The sequence below is a fragment of the Neofelis nebulosa genome, chromosome 15 (assembly GCF_028018385.1).
Source record: "Neofelis nebulosa isolate mNeoNeb1 chromosome 15, mNeoNeb1.pri, whole genome shotgun sequence".
Classification (NCBI taxonomy): domain Eukaryota; kingdom Metazoa; phylum Chordata; class Mammalia; order Carnivora; family Felidae; genus Neofelis; species Neofelis nebulosa.
Genome location: NC_080796.1, coordinates 41635218 through 41657918, shown reverse-complemented (window position 1 = coordinate 41657918; position 22701 = coordinate 41635218). Strand labels below are relative to the sequence as shown.

General features: G+C 39.5%; 1 protein-coding gene across 1 annotated transcript in view; it reads left to right on the top strand.

The window, feature by feature from the left end:
- The window catches only part of CR1L (complement C3b/C4b receptor 1 like), a 70010-nt gene that overhangs the window by 37589 nt on the left and 9720 nt on the right, over positions 1-22701 (top strand). The window contains exons 12-17 of the mRNA XM_058701400.1: positions 3847-3932; positions 12241-12468; positions 13463-13639; positions 16011-16196; positions 19717-19740; positions 20516-20591. Coding sequence (XP_058557383.1) covers positions 3847-3932; positions 12241-12468; positions 13463-13639; positions 16011-16196; positions 19717-19740; positions 20516-20591 — 777 coding nt within the window. The remainder of the gene's footprint in view (positions 1-3846; positions 3933-12240; positions 12469-13462; positions 13640-16010; positions 16197-19716; positions 19741-20515; positions 20592-22701) is intronic.

Sequence of the window (22701 nt, the reverse complement as noted above, 5' to 3'; positions counted from 1 at the left end):
CATATCAAACCCACTCCATACCTTATAGGCTGGCTATAATGGAAAACAAAAGTGTGGTGAGGATGTGGACAAAATGGAACCCTTGTGATTGCTACTGGGAATGTAAAATGGTGCAGCCTCTGAGAAAAACCGTTCGGTGATTCAAAAGTTAACACAGAATTACCATATGATCCAGCAATTCCGATCCTAGGTACATATCCAAAAAGATTAAAAACATACACTCAAACAGATACGGGTTTATCAGCTGTTCTCCCTATTTTTAAATACATCTTGATACATTTTATTTTTCCTTTAGATTGATCCATCTCATGGATGTTTTCAATTTCAGTAAGATAGAGAGGATATAATATTTTGATAAAGTATTGAGTTGTTTCTTTTTTTAATTTTCTTTAACGTTTATATATTTTTGAGACAGAGAGAGACAGAGCATGAACGGGGGAGGGGCAGAGAGAGAGGGAGACACAGAATCGGAAGCAGGCTCCAGGCTCTGAGCCGTCAGCCCAGAGCCCGACGCGGGGCTCGAACTCACGGACCGCGAGATCGTGACCTGAGCCGAAGTCGGTCGCTTAACCGACTGAGCCACCCAGGCGCCCCTTGAGTTTTTTTAATATCTGTGATGATAACTACTTTCTCGTTCATGTATATATATTTGTAGAAGTGTCGTTTTGTGAGGTTACAATTGGCCAACTTCTGTTTATTTCAATCGGCCACTTTAAAGAAATGGCTCTTAGATTTATTCATCATTTATATTCTATTTTTCTTACTTATTAATTTATTTTAGTAATTCCTCAGACCAGCTTCTTTCATATGTTCATGTTTATAGTCTATAAACATCTAACATAAAATGTTGTGTTCATTTATTTGAAAATTTTCTTGTCAAATAACAAAAGTACTAAATATTTCTCTAAGGACGGTTTTGGCATCAGTGTCCTAGAAATTTTCAAAGAGTAATATTTGCATCAGCATTTGTAATGAAGTAGCTGAATAATGTAAGGTTTATTACTACAGGCTGTTAAGGCCAATTAACATTATTCAAACTCGAACCTCAATATCTGTCATGTGAATTTGAACAAATTTGTTAAACTCTCTGTTTCCTCTTTTGTAAAATGGGAGCTATGCATAACATTCACTTCAAAGCATCATTTTAAAGATTAAATTAATTGGGGGCGCCTGGGTGGCTCAGTCGGTTAAGCGGCCGACTTCAGCTCAGGTCACGATCTCACGGTCCGTGAGTTCGAGCCTCGAGTCGGGCTCTGGGCTGATGGCTCAGAGCCTGGAGCCTGCTTCCGATTCTGTGTCTCCCTCTCTCTCTGCCCCTCCCCCGTTCATGCTCTGTCTCTCTCTGTCTCAAAAATAAATAAACGTTAAAAAAAATAAAAAAAAAAAAAAGATTAAGTTAATTGATGCAAAGCACTTTGAAGAGTTTTGGGCACCTGACTCAATGATCATGCGTCATTGTTATCCTATAGGTAATCTGCAATGGCTGTTTTACTTTTGTCTTTGACCAAGATCCAAAACTTTCAATTTTGTGTTTATTCTGTGATTATTAATTCCTAGTGTTGTTATATTATAATGAGGGTGTAGAGCTGTTTTGATTTCTTCTCTGTGCAAATTCTTGGGGTACACTCTGCCGAGTGATATGATACAACTTTTATAAATGGCTCCTGGAGAGAAAGTTTATATTCTCTGTGAGATGCAAAGTTTAATACACGATTGTGTTATGATTTATTGTTATGATTTATCATATTGTTATATGATTTGTGCCGCAGCATCCTATCTGTGAGCAACTTTTAATCATTTGCAGCCTATTGAATATCTCCATAGATTCCCTCTACTCCCAAATACTTAGAAGTCCGTGAACAAATAGGAAGGATGGAAGGAGCACCACCCTCCAGCCCTTAATTATCCCATCCCTGACCTCATGCAATGGACTCTCCGATGCCTGTCTCAGCATGCTTCTCACAGTGTGTATATTTGCTTATAGGGAAGGGAATCTCATGGCTCTTCTTGAACAGTGGTTTCGCTTTATGGCCACCCAAATTTCTAAAGCTGATGGAAGCTAAGGAGTAAGGCTTGAGTAAAATTATGAGTTTCGGAGAGATGGGTAATCGAGTCAGGAAGAATTACAACATAATGGCGATCGTAGCATATTAGTGTCTTATAATACTTTAAAAAATATTCAATGTTTTTTACAGCCACACATAGGCTGGAAACTGCTTCACATTTTTTTTACTGCAGATCTCTAACTTAGTCATAGTGAACACATTAAGAGCAACCTCTATAGTCAGAAGTCGAGCAACATCCGTGATGTTGTGCTCGTAAGACAACTTTTAAATGTAGGACAGAAAGCAGGCGGAAGGAAACATACTAGTGTCTCTCAAGCTGTTTCTTTGAAGAAATTTTGAAGATTAAATATTTGTTGGCACATTTGAAAGGATTTTACACTATAATCAATGAAAAGTAACAGTAAGTAAAATTCACTCAATTTGTCTACGATTTGTCAACCAAAGTGACTCAATATGCCTCCAAAAGTATTCACTGTCATTGCTATACCCACATAGCTCCCCATCATCTTTATATCACTATTTTTGCAAGAGCTGGTATATATTAGGGTTAGATTAAGCTGTAGAAGAACAAATAAAATAATAGGAGCTTAAACAAGATAGTAGCTTACTTCTCTCTGAGGTTAAGAACAGGGGCAGTCCTTCAAAGAAGACTGTAAAGTTTCCAACTCCAGGGCTGATAGCTGGCTCCATGATCCACATAAACCTGGGAGCCTTCTATTTGAGACTCTGTGTCATCACATGGCCCAAACTCCAGCCAGCAGAGAGAAATAATGGAAGAAGAGAACACCCATTCCTTTAAAGACACTTTCCAGAAGTTTCACAAGACCCTCCAGGGGCATCCCTTTAGCCAGAACTTAGCCATATGGCTGTACGCAACTGTAGGGAAGCTGAGAAATGAAGCCTTTAATGAGGTGGCCAATGGCCCAGTTAAAAACACACAATTTCATTACTAATGAAGAAGAGGAAAGGAGATACTGGAGATATCAGTAGACTCTGCTACAAATGGTTACTGTCCTGATCACGTGTCTTGGGTAATCAAGAAGCCAAGTTCTTAGCTCTTCCAGTAACTGCTCACTATTATATGACATTGCATTATATCCCTTACCTTTTACTTAATCAAGTTTAACCCTACTGTAGTACATGGAACACGTGAATGGTTTAGCTGGATATCCTTTGTGACTTGTCTTACAGTAACAGTATAGTTACCTAATCAATAAAAAATAAGTGATGACAAAATGTTTCAAATTTTGTGGCCTGCTCTGAGTGATTTGATGGCAAAATAGTTAAGTACCTTTTACATTTAAGGTGTGAAGATGGTTAGCTGTTTTGCCTGCTTCTCACTTTTGAATCTTCTTAGTAAGGCCGTCTTTCTGTCCTTTGAGTACCAGTTGCTTGATCTCTAGGCAAGGTGCTAGAGGATGTGAATATTTCAATAAGGCATCTTCCCTGTTAATCAAGGAGCTTATCATTTCCTTGATGGAAGTGCGCATGAATAAAATAACTCCTGAGGTTCCCTAAAGACAAGTACAAAATGTCCCACGACGAAGGGAATTTTTGTGTTCAGTGGTGAGGGACTAGCAGTAAACATGGATAAAAGCAGTAAGAATATAAGCTTGTCCTTAGAAATAAAGGACTAATTCGCAGATAGAGATGAGGTTTCTTCCTTGACTTCTCCTGTTTTAATCTGCCTGTAATTTGTAGCATCTACCTGCAATTATTTTCTCATGGCGACTTAAGTAAGAAGTGTAGAGTATAATCATTTTTCATTCTTTGCTTCTAGGTATCGACTCGTTGGCTCCCCTTCTGCAGCTTGTCACCTCTCAGGCAATACTGTCACTTGGGATAAGGAAACACCTGTTTGTAAGAGTGAGTTGAAGTATTTATTCCCATAATTCCCTCTGCTCCATCCATATCTGCCTCATGTTACGAAGAGGAAATCCAACCCATCTTGCAGAGAGTAGTCTCCCCGATATTTGAAATCCAGAGTCCTATGCTACATAGTTGTCCAGATTTTTCTTTATTTTAGGAGGTTATTTGTCTAAAACTGTGAACCTGAACTCAGGTAAAATTGCTCTCCTTTCCTACTTTGATAGTAAATGCTTCCCAGTGGAAGGCTTTTCCCCATGACTAAATTAAAAGACATTGAAGAAAATAAAATTTGTCTCTGCCACCTCTTAGTAGCATATGATAAGCCCAAGAAGTAGGTAACTCCCTTTCGTATTATTTTTACTCTGAAAAAGGAAATAAGATCTCGTAAATCTTAGCAATTGCCCCAAGCCTCTGATTGTTCTGCGCTTTATCCTTTCTTTAAATTCTTCCAGGTTGTATTTGTTCTTGATTAGTTGACCCTGCATCTTTTCAGTGGGATATTACAAAGTGAACCTCCAAAACTTTGAGGAACGTGGAAGAATGACCGATTGCAAATTGGTAAAATTTTAAGGCTCTGAGGAAGTCAGGATCAAACACACAGGACTGATGGCAGTAAAAGTGGGCACAAACTTCTGGAAGGCTTATGAGCAATATATACAAAAGCCTAAAGTAAATACCCTTTGACCTAGTAATTCCATTTCCCAGAGTTTATCCCAAGAAAACCATCGTGGAATTTTCCCATGATTTTGGTTCACAGACACTCAATGCAACAATACTTATGACAGTGGAAAATGTTAAAAATCTAAATGTTCAGCATGGTTGGAAAACAGCTAATGGAAGAAATAAAGCTTATTAAAAATAAGTCTGACAAATTTTTAAGAAACGTAAAAAGTATACCATGAAGAATTAGAGATTGCCCTTTTTTTTTTTTTTATTTTTTTTTTTTCAACGTTTTTTATTTATTTCTGGGACAGAGAGAGACAGAGCATGAACAGGGGAGGGGCAGAGAGAGAGGGAGACACAGAGTCGGAAACAGGCTCCAGGCTCCGAGCCATCAGCCCAGAGCCTGACGCGGGGCTCGAACTCACGGACCGCGAGATCGTGACCTGGCTGAAGTCGGACGCTTAACCGACTGCGCCACCCAGGCGCCCCGAGATTGCCCTTTTTAAATCAGACTGTTTGGCTTTTGCCAGTGAGTTGTTTTATGAGTCCTTTATATTTTTTGGATATCAACCCCTTTATCTGCTATATGATTTGTAAAAGTTTTCTCCCATTCTGTAGATTGCCTTTTCATTTTGTGAATTGTTTCTTTTGCTGTGCAAAAGTTTTCAGGTTTGTTGTAGTCCCATTTGTTGATTTTGCTCTTGAGGTTTGTGCTTTTGGTGTCATGTCCAAAAAATCAATGCCTAGACCAATGTCAAGGGCATTCTCTTCATTTTCTGCCAGGAGTCGTATAGTATCAGGTCTTTGATCCATTTCGAGTTAATTTTTGTGAGTGGTGTTCTTGGCTGTCTTGCCAACTATTAACTGACTGTATAACCAGGAATTTCATTCTGGGCTTTCTATTCTATTTTATTGGTCTATGTATCTGTTTTTGTGCCAGTACTCTACTGTTTTTATTACTGTAGCCTTGTAGTATAGTTTGAAATCAGAATGTATGATACCTTCAGCTTTGTTCTTTTTCATCAAAATCGCTTTGGCTAATCTGGGTCTTAGTGTTTTGATTTGTTTTTACATTGTGGTTCCAAACAAATTTTAGAAATGTTTTTTTTTCTATTTTCTGTGAAGAATACCATTGATATTTTGATGTGGATTGTACTGAATCTATAGATGGATTTGGGTAGTGTAGACATTTTAACAGTATTTATTTTTCCAATCCATGAACATAGGTTGTCTTTCCATTTGTTTGTGTCTTCTTTGATTTCTCTCAGCAAAGTCTTGTGATTTTCATTGTACAGATCTTTCATTTTCTTGGTTAGACTAATTCCTAAGTATTTTATTCTTTTTGACGTTGTTGTTAATGGGAAATTTTTCTTGATTTCTTTTTCAGATATTTCATCCTTAGTGTATAGAAATGTATCTTGATTTCATATCCTGCAGCTTTACTGAAATCATTGGTTAGTTCCAGCTGTTGTTTGATTCATTTGAATTTCCTATATATAGAATCATATCATCTGCAAAGAGTGACAGTTTTACTTCTCCCTTCCTGGTTTGAATGCCTTTTCTTTGTCTTACCTAATTGTTCTAGCCAAGATGTCTAATACTACATTGAATAAGACCAGTGAGAGTGGGCACCCTTGTCTTGTTCCTGATCTTAGAGGAAAAGCTTTCAACTTTTCTCCACTGAGTATAATGTTGGCTGTGAGTTTGGCATATATGGTATTTATGACATTAAGGTATGTAAATACTCCTTCTATACCTAATCTGCCAAGGGTTTTTATTATGAAAGGATGCTGTATTTTGTCAAATGTTTTTTCTGCGTCTGTTGAGATGATCATGTGATTTAAAAATTTTCATTTTATTAATGTGATATATTATATTTATTGATTTGTGTATGCTAAAGCATCCTTGCATATCAGGGATTAATCCCACTTGGTCATAGTGTACAATCCTTTTTTTGTGTTCTTGAGTTTGGTTTGTTTGCTAATATTTTGTTGAGAATTTTTGCATCTATATCATCAGGAATATTGATCTATAGTTTACTTTTTTGTTGTGTCCTTATCTGGCATTGGTGTCAAGTTCTCATAGAATGAGTTTAGATGTAGTTTAGATGTAGTCCCACCTCTGCAGTTTTTTGGAAAGGTTTGAGTGGGATTGGTATTAATTTTTCTTGGAACGTTTGGTAGAATTCACCAGTGAAGTGATCAGCTCTAGAGTTTTCTGTGTTGGAAGGCTTTTGATTCCTGAGTCAATCTCTTTGCTTGTCATTGGTCTTTTCAGATTTTGTATTTCTTCCTGAGTTGGTCTTGGTAGGTGTTATGTTTCTAGAAACTTATCCATTTCTTCTAGGTTATCTAATTTGTTGGCATATAATTGTTCATAATAGTGTCTTACGGTCTTATGTATTTCTGTAGTATCAGTTGTCTCCTTTTTTATTTCTAATTTTATTTATTGAGTCTTCTCTCTCTTTTTTTGGTGAGTCTGGCTAAAGGTCTGTCAGTTTTTGTTTACCTTTTCACAAAACCAACTTTTAGTTTTGTTGATACCTTCTATTGCTTTTCTGTTCTCTATTTCATTTATTTCCACTCTGATCTTTATTATTTCCTTTCTTCTCATAACTTTGGACTTAATCTGTTCTTCTTTTTCTAGTTACCTGAAGTGTAAAGTTAGGTTATTTGAGGTCATTCAATTTCTCAATATATGCGTTTATCACCACAAACTTTCCTTTCCGAACTGCTTACGCTCCGTCCCATTAGATTTGATATGTTGTATTTCCATTTTTATTTCTCTCAAGATAACTTTTTAATTTCCTTTTTGGTTTCTTCTTTGATCCATTGGTTGTTCAGAAGTGCGTTGTTTAGTGCACATATTTGTAGATTTTCCAGTTTTCCCCTTGTTGTGGATTTCTGGTGTCCTATTATTGTAGTCAGAAAAAAATAGTTGGTATGATTTCAGTCTTCTTCAATTTGCTGGGATTTGTTTGGTGCCATATCATATGATCTACCATGGAAAATGTTTTGTGTGCACTCAAGAAGAATGTGTATTCTGCTGCTGTTAGGTAGAATGTTCTATATATGTATGTCGAGTCCACTTGTTCTAGAGCATGGTTCAATTCCAATGTTTCCTTGTTGGTTTTCTGTCTGATCTATCCTTTGCTCACAGTAGGGGTACTGAAGTCGCCTACTATTATTGTAGAGTTTTCTGTTTCTCTCTTTATATCTCTCAGTATTTGCCTAATCTATTTAGTGCTCCAGTGTTGGGTGTGTATATTCGTACAATTGTTACATCTTCTAGATATATTGACCCGACCCTTTTATCATTATATAATGACGTTCTTTGTCTCTTATCATTTTTGGCATGAAGTCTATTTTGTCTTACATAAAGTATGGCTATGCCCACTTTCTTTTGATTTCCACTTGCACAGAATATCCCCTTCTATCTGTCCACTTTGAGCCTATGTGTCTTCAGAGCTGAAATGAATTTCCTGTGGGCAGCATGTGTTGGGTGTTATATTTTATCCACTCAGCTACTCTGTGCCTGGTGATTGGTGAATTCATCCATTTATATTTAGAGTAACTGTTGCTACATAAGGACTTACTACTGCCATCGTATCATTTGCCTTCTGGTTATTGTCTTGTTTCTCCTCCCCCCCCCCCCCCCGTTTTTGTCTTTGCAAAATGGTGGTTTTCTAGGGTGATTTGCTCATTCTCTTCATGTTTTATGTTTCATGAGTCTATTCTCAACTTTTGCTTTGTGGTTGCCATGTGGCTTACATGAAGCATCTCATAGATAAACAGTCCTTTTTTATGTTGATAACACCTTATCTTCATTCACCTATAAAGCTTCCACCCTTCTACTCGTCCCCTTTTATATTTTTGATGTTACAGTTTACCTCTTTTTATGCTGTGAATTCATTGAGAAATTATAGTAGGTATAGTTATTTGTAAGTAAGTTTTCCATAAGCTTTTTTTAAAAAGACCAGGGTATATTTTTTTAAGTTTATTTATTTGTTTTGGGAGAGAGAGGGAGAGGGTCGGGGAGGGGCAGAGAGAGAGAGAGAATCCCAAGCACAAAGCCCAGCATGGAGCTGGAACCCATGAACTGTGAGATCATGACTGGGCCAAGATCAAGAGTTGGACACTTAACTGACTGAGCCACCCAGGTGCCCCTCTGTAAGCTTTTATATTATAATTAAGTGGTTAATATGCCATTCCAATATAGAGTTACAGTTTTCTTTATTTTTCACCTTGGCCAGAATGCTGTGTACTTTCGTCTGCTATCATGTCACTCGTTAACGTCTCTTCGTTTCAGCTGAAGGGCTTCCTTCAACATTTCTTGTAAGCAGGTCTAGCGGTGATGAGCCTCCCTCAGCTGTTTTATTTTCTGGGAAAGCCTTTATCTCCCATTCATATTTGAAGGCCGTTTTGCTAGATAAAGTGTTGGTGGCTGGCAACTTTTATCTTTCACCACTTTGAATATATCATTCCTCTCTCCTGGCCTATAGAGTTTCTGCTGAGAAATACACTGATAGCCTAATGGGGGTTCCTTTGTAGATTGTTTTATTCCCCACCCCCCTCCACTAGCTGCTTTTAAGATCCTTTCTTGATCATTGATTTTTGACAGTTTCATTATAATATATTTTAGGAGGGTCTTTTTGCAATGGGATAATAGGGTGTTCTAGTAGCTTCTTAGATGTGTATGTTCAATTTCTTCCCCACGTTAGAAAAATTCTCAGCTACTGTTTTCCAAAAGACACTTCTTGCTCCCTTCCCCCTCTCTTCTGCTTCTGGCAAACCAGTTATATTTTTTTTTCTCATATCGCATAGCTCTAATAGGGTTTCATCACTTTAAAAAAATCTTAGCTCTCTCTCCTCTTCAGAGTCCTTTCTAAATTCCTATCCTCCAAGTCACTAATTTGTTCTTCAATCTGATCCATCCTATTTCCTAAGCTCTCCATTCTGTTTTTCATCTGATTCATTGAATTTATCATCTCCGGAATTTCTGGGTTTTTTTTTTCTTTTAGAGAAATAGAAAACTTTATTGTACGTGAATAAAAGGGTAGTTTAGTGGGTGTCTGGTTCTTTTTTTTTTTAATTTCAGTCTCTTTGGTAAAGAACTCTTGTCCATTAATTTTATTCCTAAACTCATCGACTCGTCATGCTGAATTTTCTTGTAGCTCATTGAATCTCTTCATAACAGCTGTTTTGAATTCTTTATCAGTTAGATTGCAATACTCCATGCCTTTGTAACTGATCGCTGGAGAATTATCATTTCCTCTTTGCGGTTCAATATTCCTGTGATTTTTCATTGTGTTTGACAAAATGTATCTCTGCCATTGCATTTTTTTTTAATATGAAATTTACTGTCGAATTGGTTTCCATGCAACACCCAGTGCTCATCCCAACGGGTGCCCTCCTCAATGCCCATCATCGGCCCTCCCCTCCCTCCCAACCCCCATCAACCCTCAGTTTGTTCTCAGTTTTTAAGAGTCTCTTTTATGGTTTGGCTCTCTCCCTCTCTAACTTTTTTTTTCCTTCCCCTCCCCCATGGTCTTCTGTTAAGTTTCTCAGGATCCACATAAGAGTGAAAACATAGGGTATCTGTCTTTCTCTGTACGTTCCTCTGAAAATTAAAAATAGATCTGCCCCGTGGCCCAGCAATAGCGCTGCTAGGAATTTACCCAAGGGATACAGGAGTGCTGATGCATAGGGGTACTTGTACCTCAATGTTTATAGCAGCACTTTCAACAATAGCCGAAGTTTGGAAAGAGCCTAAATGTCCATCAACTGATGAAGGGATAAGGAAATTGTGCTTTATATACACAATAGAATACTACTTGGCAATGAGAAAGAATGAAATATAGCCTCTTGTAGCAACATGGATGGAACTGGAGGGTGTTCTGCCATTGCACTTGAAGTAACACACACCTTTATTTTACTCCAGTTCAACTAACTTGCAATTAGAAACCATTCTTTTGTTTTCCAGAAGGTGGCGCCTTAGCTCAAGTTTTTGGTTTCTCTTCACCTGCAGTGGCTCTGGGCTGCACAGGGGAGCATGCTGGTTTTGAAAAGCTGGTGTAGAAACAGCTGACGGTGGAGTGGGAGGAAGTGTGGGTTTAACACCTGTTGCTCTGTGGGTGCCCACTGCCCACAGATCAGGGGTACTCCCAGAGGTCTGAGAGCAAACCTCCCGCTAACATCGCAAAGCTGATAGCCAGGGAACAGGTCCCTTCAAGGCCCTTTGTTATTCTTGACTGCCTCTCCTTCCCTTTCCTCTCTCTCCCAGGTGCACAGGTGCCCCCCTCAGAAATCTGTGCAGCTGGATAGAAATGGGTCACAGTCACTCACCACTTTCACTTTCCACCTCTTCTGTGAGGGAAGTCACTGGCCCTAAAGACGGAGCTGGCTCCTCAAGATCCTTCTCCTCTGCCTCTGTCCTGCCTAGATGGGTGCCCGCTTCTCCCATCAAGTTGGCTGGGCCTCTGCAAAACCTCTGTCTCTGGTGCATGTCCACCATGTTTTTCTCTCTCCAGCAAATGTGGGTGGGGCAATTCCCCCCAATTCCCTTGGATCCCAGCTCCCTTGGATCCATAGCAGCCTCTGAGATAACTATCCTCATTGTTTTTCGAAGCGCAGGTGTGCAGAAATGTAATGTACAGAGGCACCTTTGTTCACTTGTGAATGGCTATTTTCATCTGGATCTTGTTGAAATATCTTTGCTAGAAATCTATTTGGACACCTGATGGGATAGTGATGGAACTTTACAAGAACGATCGGTATAAATAAAACTCAGATATCCAACAAAAACAAACTCTACTTTCCTGAGACATGTAAATCTGAAAGTAAATACATAAATAAACTTTAGATAAACATAAACACATGGGTAAAATCCAGATATGAGAAGTCAATCACTGTTTGACGTCCTAGGACCTTCACTTTGTTTATTCACACAATTCTGACAGGCTTGGGTATCTATTCTTAAGTTCATGCCAGATTCAAAGCATCAGATTAGTTTAGGGAGGGAACTGCTAGAAACAGATACACTAACAGCAGAAAGAAAGGACAGCTGGTCACCTGAAAGAAAGAAAAAAAAGCAAAAGGGGAAAAAAAAGCCTCCCTAGAGCCACTTAAAAGCTCTGTAAAGCTCTGAAAAGCCCTGTAATCAGTGTATCCTGAAGATATTATTGTGTATTTGTTAATGACACAGATAATGGTCTTGAATTATCAAGAAACGTTTATATCTGCTGAAGGTGGTCATCTGTGTTTAATAAAGATTTACAAAGATTTCTTGGCAACTTCGGATCTTTGAGGGCCAATCTTGTCTGTCTTGTGTCTCAGTGTCAACCCAGGACCGTCTTTATGCCAAACAGAAAGTAGACAAATGATAGTTGCTGAAAAAGCAAATTAGTTACCTTTCAAATTGATTAAAACCTTAGCTACCTGGAGGGTCTTGGCACTTTTGCAATAAACTGTAATTAAAGTCTCACTTCAGTTCGTTCCTTCTCAGAAGAAGCCTTACATACTTAAGTCCACCCACTGTAGTTGTGTTCTCATGGAAAAAATACAGTCCCAGGGCACCCCTGCTACATGTACGATCGTTCTGATTAAAACTCTAATGGGATCTAAAGCTCTTGCTCTCTTTCTAGGAATCTTTTGTCCAAGTCCTCCATCTATCCCTAATGGGAACCACCCCAGAACTTCTCAGGGAGATGTTCCCTATGGAGAGGAAGTTACTTACATGTGTGAACCCCGCTCGGCCAGAGGGATGACCTTCAACCTCGTCGGGGAGAGCACCATCCGCTGCATAAGCGACGGTGAAGGGAACGGGATTTGGAGCGGCCCTGCCCCTTCCTGTGAACTTGCTGGTCCTGCTGGTCAGTACCCACATCCCTGTGCCCCAGCCGGATCAGAATATCTAGGCTAGAATGTCCTCATTTCTGTGGTGACAGCTGTTTTTGCTTGTGAGCGTGGCTTTGTTATAAAAGTCAGACACACAGAATTACCTGCTGAGCAACCTAAGAGATGGGTTCTAGACGTGCCATGCTGTGTCCCAATCCGTGGTACTCTGATGATCCTTCCCACGGGGGTGAGGAGTGTGGGATAGTGAAAAGAGGAGGAGGTGGAGAATGGGGAGAATCAGCGAGGCCCAGATTTTCTCGAGAGTATTTTCAAAGCAGTAAAATACAAGTGCCAAAGAAAAAACTCTGTCCTGCCATCTCCAGTACAAGTTGTCTTTATACTCGCTAAGTGGGTGTGCAGAGCAAAAAACACATGTCGATGGCCTCATTTTACTTCAGTCTGGAGGCTACAGAAATAAAGAAACTCCAATGTAGGCACTTGTATTCCTTTTGTTACTTCTAAGCGTTCTGCTCAGCCTGTAACTGCATTTTGGTGACCCTTTGTCTCACTTGTAGCAATAGGAACTCAACACGCCCTAGAGAAGCGGAGTTCAAGGTTGTGCTCTCAGCAGCTCATTCCTTTTACACATTAGTCTGGCATGAAGTGACAGTGCCTGGCACTTGGAGGCTCATCTGTGGCTGTGATTGTCCACACAAGCTCTGTGAGCCAGCGAGGACAGACAGCATGCAACTGGTCATTTGAGATCCTGGTGGTATTCCCAGCCAGTGCAGTTTGCAAGGGACAACGCAGATGGTCCTGCTTAAAGGCTGAGAGGTCTCCGTTTGAAGAATCATTCTTCCCAGGGATCAGTAAATATTTAGTGCCTTTGGAACCTGCCTGCCTTGGGTCTCCGTGTGGCTCTAATAGAAATGTTATTAGATGTGTTGGCGTATTTGTACTTCTTTGTTTAACTGAATGTCTTTTCTTGTGTTTTTTTTTTTGGGGGGGGGGTGGGGGTCTTGTTCTTAGCATGCCCACATCCACCCAGGATCCACAATGGGCATTACATTGGAGAACATCCATTTCCATATCTTCCTGGGATGACGGTCAGCTACACTTGTGACCCAGGCTACTTGTTGGTGGGAAGGAGCTTCATCTTCTGCACATACCTGGGAACCTGGAGTCATTTTGAACATTATTGCAGAGGTATTTCTTATTCTTGCTGGGTTTTGTTAATGGGAAATTGATGAATGAGGCTGCTAAGGCTAAACCACCTTTCTGAGAGGATTGTGAAATGAGTAGCAATAGAAGGGGGAGAAAAGCAGAGAAAAAGATAGGAAGGAGGCTGCCCAAGGATTCTCAGCTCTACCAAACAAGTAAGAAGAACTGATGGAATTTCCGGTAATACAGTAGACATCAAACACCAATTTAAAATGCTTTGCCGGCTTTTCACTAATAAAATATCTCAGCTCTAAGAGCCCTCAGAGGAGTTACAAGTGGTCCTCATAAATACCTTCGAGAGGAGGCTGGAAGCACACTTTCTTGTGAGGAAAACTGAAATGTGGAGGAAGGTTGAGAGCAATTAATTACCGGAATTACTGGATATGGGTCCTCATTATAATTTCCAAGACCAAAGGTGAAATGTCTGTTTCATCTCTTCCTTAAAACAAGTGCCAAAACTTACTTCCTTTATTCCTGTCTATGTTTGCGAAACTGGCATCTGACTCAAAACATCTTTTGTTGGCAATATTCTTTAAAAAAAAAAAAACCCACAATTGGGGCGCCTGGGTGGCTCAGTCGGTTAAGTATCCGACTTCGGCTCAGGTCATGATCTCGCGGTCCGTAAGTTCGAGCCCCGCATCGGGCTCTGTGCTGACGGCTCAGAGCCTGGAGCCTGTTTCTGATTCTGTGTCTCCCTCTCTCTCTGACCCTCCCCCGTTCATGCTGTCTCTCCCTGTCTCAAAAACAAATAAACGTTAAAAAAAATAAATAAATAAACCCCCACAAAATATGGAATTAAAAATATTATTCAGTGACTAAGCATGGTACCGAGGTCTTTATAAAAGTCATTTGTGTTAGTCTCCAAAAGAATCTGATGAGATGGGATTATTCTTGCTATTTTACAGAAGAGGAAATAGAGAGCCCCAGTAACCAGTCGATGATAGGCAGCTCCCAGACGGGGGTGCCAAGACTGGGTGACTGCCCAGCCCATGCTTTGGAACACTGCACTGTATTCTGTCTCCTATTAAATGTGGTTCTTTTGACTTGGCACAACTTTAAGTTAGCAGTTTGCTCTTTGTCTCCTTTGTAGTAAACTAGGCGAAGGGCAGGGATGAGGTAGGAGGGACTTCAGACAGGCCTGTGTTTCCAACGTTAAGGAGCAGTTAGTCCTATGGCTGCTGGGGTGGTCACAGGATCATGGGGCTCTCCCCAACCTAAAAGTCTCAGAAGTCCTTCTTGTCTAGCTGACCTCTGGTTTTAGAGATAGAGAAAATATCCTCTACAGAGACGGTAAGTGGCTCTTTATTCTCCACGAACTGTGGAGTCCCTGCGCCTCTGCAGGAACAGGAAGAAAGCTCACCCCTCTTTGCTTTAAGTTACATGGAGAAGTATGAAGATTCAGAGAATACTTCAATGACGGATTATTCAAATTAAGACTCCAGGAAGTTTCTTCTCCTGAATATAAAAGGGTACTATTCTAGCCTCTTGGCAGCTGCTTCCAAGTGAAATTCGTTTTGTCTTAATAATTGTCCTCGTCAAACGTGCTTTCTAGCAGTCATTCTGTATTTAACATTAGCAAAATCAGCCAGGCACCTAGTTAAGAAGATTCCAGTCTCAAGCTCCATTCCTAAGAACTCTGATTCTGACATTTTGAGGTGGGGTCTCGAGGTCTATTTTTAACAGACCCATCAGCATATTCTGATGTAGGAAGACCACAGACCATATTTTGGGAAATACCACTTCGCCTTGTTGGTTCTTTGAAAATAATAATTTCGCCTAATTTTGAGATAATTACAACTGGAAAGAGGGCTTTGCTGGTTGAAGGAGGTATCAATAGCTGGGCAGAGAAAGAAAGCAAGACAAAGGATAAGATAAACGAGACAAAATAAATTAAATTTTAAAATTATGTTTTAAATTGAGAATCATGATTTACTAGCTTCTATGCATAGAAATGAGCCAGAAACATGCATTTAACCAAGAAGCAAAAGACCAGTATTTGTTGTATCCCTAGAGAGAGTTAATGTGATATTCCTCTTTCCTTACGGTGTGACCCAAGCGGATCCAGGATTAGAACGTGGTTATCATAACTCCCAACCTGTCGACCACTTTACAGTTGCAGAGTTGTCAATAATCAAAAGCGGACTGCAGTACCTTCCGTATTCTCTTTCTTTACCTAAGAAATGAAAGAGAATTTAAAATTGTACGGTGTTGGGTAGGTGTCAATAGGTCTTGATTGAAAACATGACTCATCTTTGCTGAAAGCAGGGTAGTTTGGGGGTCATAGATCTTTGCATTATGGCAGTTTCAACTAAAAGTTAATAAAATGTCCATTTCCTTCTGATTTTTCTATTTTCAGAGGCAAAATGTAGACTCCCAGCGCATATGAATGGAATCCGGAAGGACGTGGAAATGAGAAAAGTCTATCACCATGGAGATAATGTAACTTTTGAGTGTGAAGAGGGGTATACTCTGAAAGGTAGTCCCCAGAGCCAGTGCCAGGCAGATAACACGTGGGACCCTCCTCTGGCCATATGTGCATCTAGTAAGTGCACCTGCAAGAAATGTTAGGTCCTTCCTTCGTCATGGTCACTGTTCATTCACTCGTCCATCCTGTCATTGAATGTGGTGTGACGTTCATGGCACCTGCTAAGAACGAAGGAGTCCAGTGGGAGAGCCCCTAATTCTTCCAAGAAAGCCCTTGGCAATGAAAGTAAAGCAAGCCTTGCTCTTCTCACAGTGCTCAACCCATTCAACTCTCCTCAGGACCCCCTCCGACCCTTTTTTGTCTATATTACTCTACCACTGATTGCATGGCATGGAAATGATGTCGTAGCCTGTGGGCCTTAAGAGTCAGAGGGAGCACATCAGTGGTAAAGTAGACCTTCAAGAACATTTCAACATGAGTGAGGGAGCACTTTCCAAGTTGCAGAGACCAGATGGTCAGCCTCGCTCACTGGTGTAGGCTACAGGATTTTAAGCTGGTAGAGTTGACTAGAGCAGTTTAGAAATCATGTATCCTTGAGCTCAGTAGACGAGTAGCCCTCTGCTGGCAAACAGAGAATGATGTAAGATAGAAAATCCTAAACCCCAAACGCGTACACAGCAAGTTGCTGATGAGCAAAGTCAACAATGCATAATCATCCTTAATCTAAAGTGGTGCTAAGCTGCCCTCCATAATTCTTGTACCTTTTTTTTTTTAAAGAGGATTTATTACAATATTTGTTGGGCAGAAGAAACAGGTAACAAAAAAAATCATTTATTTCAACAGTCTCAATTAGTGCTAGGCTGCCCTCCACAATGCTTAGAACTCTTTTTTATAATACATGATTGAATACTAAGATTGTTCAGGATCTATTTTTTTATAGTTAATCCCTTAAACACGTTAATTAAGCTGACTCAGTAATATTTCCAAATTGTAAACTTGACCCTCCCTTCATGTCAAATTATATTCACTTCTTTGGCAATAATCTCACCATGGAACTGACTGGATGCCTTTAGAGTATCCTGAAGAGGTGGCTGTGAGAGAAAATTCACATAATTGAGGAACCAGCCCTACCAGATATCAAAACAAAATATAAAACCACATTACATAAATCACTTTATGCTAGCACAAAAATAAACTTATTTTTTGTAAGTGGAACAAAACAGATATTAATAAAATAACGATTACCAAAAAGAAAAGTTATAAGTAAAATTTAATAACGAACATCAACCCATGGGAAAGGAAAAGATGGTCAGATACTCGAGGTAGCATGGAAGAAAATTTAGACCCTTTCTTTTTATCTTACAATAAACACCAGATTGAATAAAGAGAAGTTTTCAACGCGAATACGGAAAAGCCATGGTAAACCATAAAAAAAGAATGTTTATGAAACAGCTAGAAGAAGGCCAACAGCTTGAGCCTGTTGATAGGATGGAGGAAATCATGAAAGGTCAACAAATTTGACTTAGAATTTACGTACGTTGAAAAGTAAATGGGCGACGTTAGCCAGATGAGAAATATGTTCAATATAACGAAGAGCTAATATGTTATCGTGCAAATTAGCAATAGTGATGGTTGTGAGGATTGCAAAAGTTGATTCCATCGTTCAAATATTAGATGCATATAGAGAGTCTAGAACCACGTAAAAACTTAGATGCATGGGAAAATGTCCCAGGAAAGAACATACCAAAACATTTCAGGATATTAAAAAAAAAAAACAGAAACCAAAAAACAACAGTGCTTCTCAACCAAAGTGATTTTGTTGTCTAGAGAAAATTTGGCAAAGAAAAAAAAAAGAAGGAAACAAATTAGAAAGAAACAAAGAAATCACTTGATGCTTCCTGGATGAATACTGATTATAACCAGTTTTTGGCTTATTACATCCTGAGAATTCATTTCATAGATGCCCTAGGAAGAAAAGTCCACCAAATACATTGAGCCTTTTTTTTTTTTTTTAATGTTTATTCACTTCTTGAGAGACAGAGACAGAGTTTGAGCAGGGCAGGGGCAGAGAGAGAGGGAGACACAGAATCCAAAGCAGGCTCCAGGCTCTGAGCTGTCAGCACAGAGCCTGACGCGGGGCTCGAACTCACGGACCACGAGATCATGACCTGAGCCGAAGTCGGATGCTTAACTGACTGAGCCACCCAGGTCCCCCCCCCCCCCCCAAATTCTTAACAGTACAGGAGAATATTACAGGGACTCTTATTTTTCCTTCACATGTTTGTACATTATTTGGATACTATTACATTTGTGATGAAGAAAAAATACATATACATTATGAACAGTAAACAAGAACTAATATCTATTTATTAATACCTTTACGACAAGCACTTCTCTGAGTCCTTTACATTTGTTCTTTTAATTCTATGAAATCTTGAGCAAGTTAATTAATGATTATGCCTAAAGTAATAAAAAGTTTATCCCATTAAGTGGTTTTTAATATTTTTTTTAATTTTTTTTTTAACATATATTTATTTTTGAGACAGAGAGAGACAGAGCATGAACGGGGGAGGGTCAGAGAGAGGGAGACACAGAATCTGAAACAGGCTCCAGGCTCTGAGCGGTCAGCACAGAGCCCGACGCGGGGCTCGAACCCACGGACCGCGAGATCGTGACCTGAGCCGAAGTCGAACGCTTAACCGACTGCGCCACCCAGGCGCCCCCCTTTTTTTTTTTTTTATTTAATTTTTTTGGTTTTTAATATTAAATTGGGGGAAATATATGACTATAGATAGAGAAATAGAGAGATATAGGAATATAGATGTATAAAACCTCCATGAGGGCAGAGATTTTTGCTCTTTATTTCACTGCTGTGTCCCCAGTACCCAGAATTAAAGAGCTCATAATATGTGCTCCATGAATATTTACTGAATGAATGATGTTATGAGTTAGATGTACTGTGAACCCCAATATACAGGTAAGATAAATGAGACACAGAGAAATCAACATGGCAAATATATGGCTATTTAGTAATAAAACTGATTTTTAACCAAGCCAAATTGACTGCAAGGACTTGTACCCTCTTCTATTATTCTCCTATTATTCTTTTTAGAACAAGGTAAAAAAGAGATAGAAGTGGACTTAGTCCTAATAAGTAAGATCGAATTAAAGGCCCTCTAGTCCCTGAAGACTTAACCAGAGTTATGAAATCATAACTTCCAGAAATAGCTTTTTAGAGCTGACTGTGGGAAAAAAAGGTACCATTAGGCAAGCATAGTCTGCCTAGGAAGCTGGAGAAATGTACCCCACAATTTTTGGACAGTCCTTACCAAGAACAAAAAATTTCAGCGTAGTGGGACCAGGTGTGATATTTTTCTTTGGTACTGTTTTAGAACTCTCTGCTGTAATTATGTTACTTTTATGCTAAAATGTTAAGTTAAAAAGAAATAAAAACCTACTTTGCTGAGGGCACAAGATAAAATGAGGTTGTGTGAGGGAAACCAATGGCTTTGTATATTAGAAAAACATTAGACTGTGTGCTGAAAAATATCGGATGAATTTTCACTGGCTGAGAGCTTCCTGTTTGATCACCCGGTGTACCAGACTGATGTCGTCCTGCCTTCTGTCTTCCCTTTAGGCACACATGATGCCCTCATAGCTGGTAAGTTCTGTGAAGGGTTTGCTGAGGAGCTCTAGCACGTTCCACAGTAAGTACTCACTTACAATGGGTGAGATGTATAAGGAGAGATCAAAATCTGTAACGTTACAATTTCAGTCAGAAGGAAAAGAGTCTACATTCAGGCCATGGTATCTTCACAGGCACAGAGTGAGTGTCCTCTGTCGAAGGTTCTACACCGTCTTTGAATCATTACAAATGAATAATCGTCATCCTTCCTATTTTAACGGGGCTGGAGAACACAACGTCCCCTTTGGTTTACAACCTGGGAAGATTCTTCAGGGTGGTAGTCATGCCCACTTGCGCAGATTAGAAGCCACAAAGATCAATTTTCTTAGCCATTTCTGTGACCTGCCTGTGCAAGAGGAGTGGTTTGGTGAGACTTTGCCTGTAGGGATCAGTGGAGTCGTAGCCTGTGCCTGACATAAGACACGAGTGCGAGTGCGGGGCCCCGGGCGCCACAGCCAGGAGCTCCCGGGCGGTTCTCGGCTTCTTGATGAAAGCCTGCTTTGGACTAAAGGTTACACACTGCTCTGCTCACCCCTCGTCTGTGACCCTGGGGCAGGAAGACTAATGCGCCAGATCAAACCAGGAGCAGAGGGAAAATCTTCAAGCTAAGCCTGTGTGAGGGGTTTCTTAAAGGCAGAATTTATAGTTTATAAAAAACTCACTGGCAGCCTCTAGAGGGACTAGATATTCATTGTTTAAGACCCATGGGTTATATTTGCCATGCATCCAATGACTCTGTTTTACTGCCTAGGCATTTTCTTTGGCACGATCTTCTTTCTTTTACCCATCATCGTGGCCGGTTGGATAATTGTAAAGCACAAACAAGGGTAAGTACAACCAAACTCGCCTAGAAAAAGGTTGTTAAGTGTCCTTGCCTCCTCTTGGAAGCCAAGAGGAATAAAAAAGAAAACCTCAAAAAAAAAAAAATTAAAAAAAAAAAACACCCCACCACTACTATATAAACAGATGTAATAATCGTCAAGAAGGCCCTGAGGCACACTGTGGATAGATAAGTATTCACACTAAAAGAAATATATATGATAATATGTTTTTAAAAAGCTTAGGATTTTAAGGACTCAAATTTTGCAAAAGGGAAAACGGACAGAAGGAATTTTTCCAAAGATGAGTGAGACAGTTGGTATCCCAGTTTTGCCGAAACATTCCAGACTCAGACCTCTATACACAGCCCTCATCAAGGCACTAGAAGTTAGAGAATGTGACCCACTGGTTGCCATCACAGGCTGCCAGTATGGAAGAAATGAGACTTGCTTTGGAGTATTCAAAAAAAACCCAAACTTTTATAAACACCATTTACTTTTTAACCTTGCAAAACCTTTGCAAAGATTAAGATCTAAATAAACATTTTGACTGGGAAAAGAACGCATACAGCTTTTGTACTATTTATTTCTAACAAAATCATTGGGTCAAAGTCAATGAGATCAATGTTATAAGCTTGATGAGCAAATCCTAGATCTATGAGAAAGTTTATAACTTTAAGTGAACAGTTTTCTGCGGTAAACGTTCTAAGCAAAGAGTCTCTTAAACAAGCTTTACAGAAACTGAAATGTTGATAATTTACAGAGGATGCCAATCCAATGTAAACTTTTTAAAAAGCAGAGGGTCATGTGTTTCCTCTCTCTGCCCTGCATTGGGCCTTCCCATGCTCTATTAAATTAGCTCTTGTCTCCTCAGTCCTCTCCCTAGACGATGAACATTTTATGAGCAGGGACCTCCTGTAACTACTCAAAATCATTTTTTAGGTGATTTCTTTTGTTTTTGTTTTGTATACGTATTTTTGAGAGACAGAGCATGTCTCTTTGGAGACAGAGCCTCCAAAGCAGACTCCAGGCTCTGACCTGTCAACACAGAGCCCGACGTGGGGCTCGAACCCACAAATCGTTAAGATCACGCCCTGAGCTGAAGTCGGAGGCTTAACGCCCTGAGCCACGCAGATGCCCCTAAGTGATTTCTTTTTAACTGAGGTATAATTGACATATAACATTATATTGGTCTCAGGTGTGCAACATAATGAGTTGGTATTTGTATACGTCGCAAAATGATAACAACAACAAGTCTAGTTTAAAAATAATTTTAATGATTTTTTTTTTACTTTTCCTTGCATTAGTAGTTAAGATTCATGAAGAGTTGTAACAGCTAATATATTTGTTTACAAAATACTTTACCATTTATTGTCTTGTTTCTTCCTCAAAGCAACCCTATGAGGTAGGGAAGCCCAAAAACGGTGTTATCCCAAAGCAGAAGGCTCTGAGTTTGCAGAGACATTCAGTGGCTTGCTTAAAATCGTACTAGCAGGAAGTTGTTCAGGGGTAGGGCTTCAGCCTGATGATCTTAGAATCCTGAACCCATTTGGCTCTCAGGTAAAAATTTCAGCTGCTCATTTCTGAATCTGATTCTGTATCATCCAGTACAGCATACAGCACAAAACGGGAATAATTCTGTTTTTCTTTCAATATTTCCCATCTGCTTTATTGGATTTTTTTTTTTTTTAGGGACTCTGGTACATTAAGAGTACATTATTCTCCTAGAGAATAGTATGCAATCTCTTCCTTTTTATTCTCAGTTATTATACTATAGGATAATTATAATATTTCTGTCAGGGCCTCCGTCCTTATGAAGCCCTTCATTAGCCTTTATTAGGTTTGCTGAAAACTTAGGGAAGTCCATTCATGCAGACTTAAAGTTCTGTGACTTTTTAAAATCGTTACTAAATAGGTCCTTTTAGGCTCTGAAGATCATGTAGACCAGAGTAAATTACAGTTTGGTTTGGGTCACTATTCATTGTCAAGTTCATTGGGATGATCATGTTTGATAAATGCGTGTTCACTGGAAATATTTTGTTTTCAGATGCTTAACTGGGCAATGAAAAGTAACCACGGGTTCAACTTTCTCCTGCTTAATCTCAGGCTAAATGTAAAG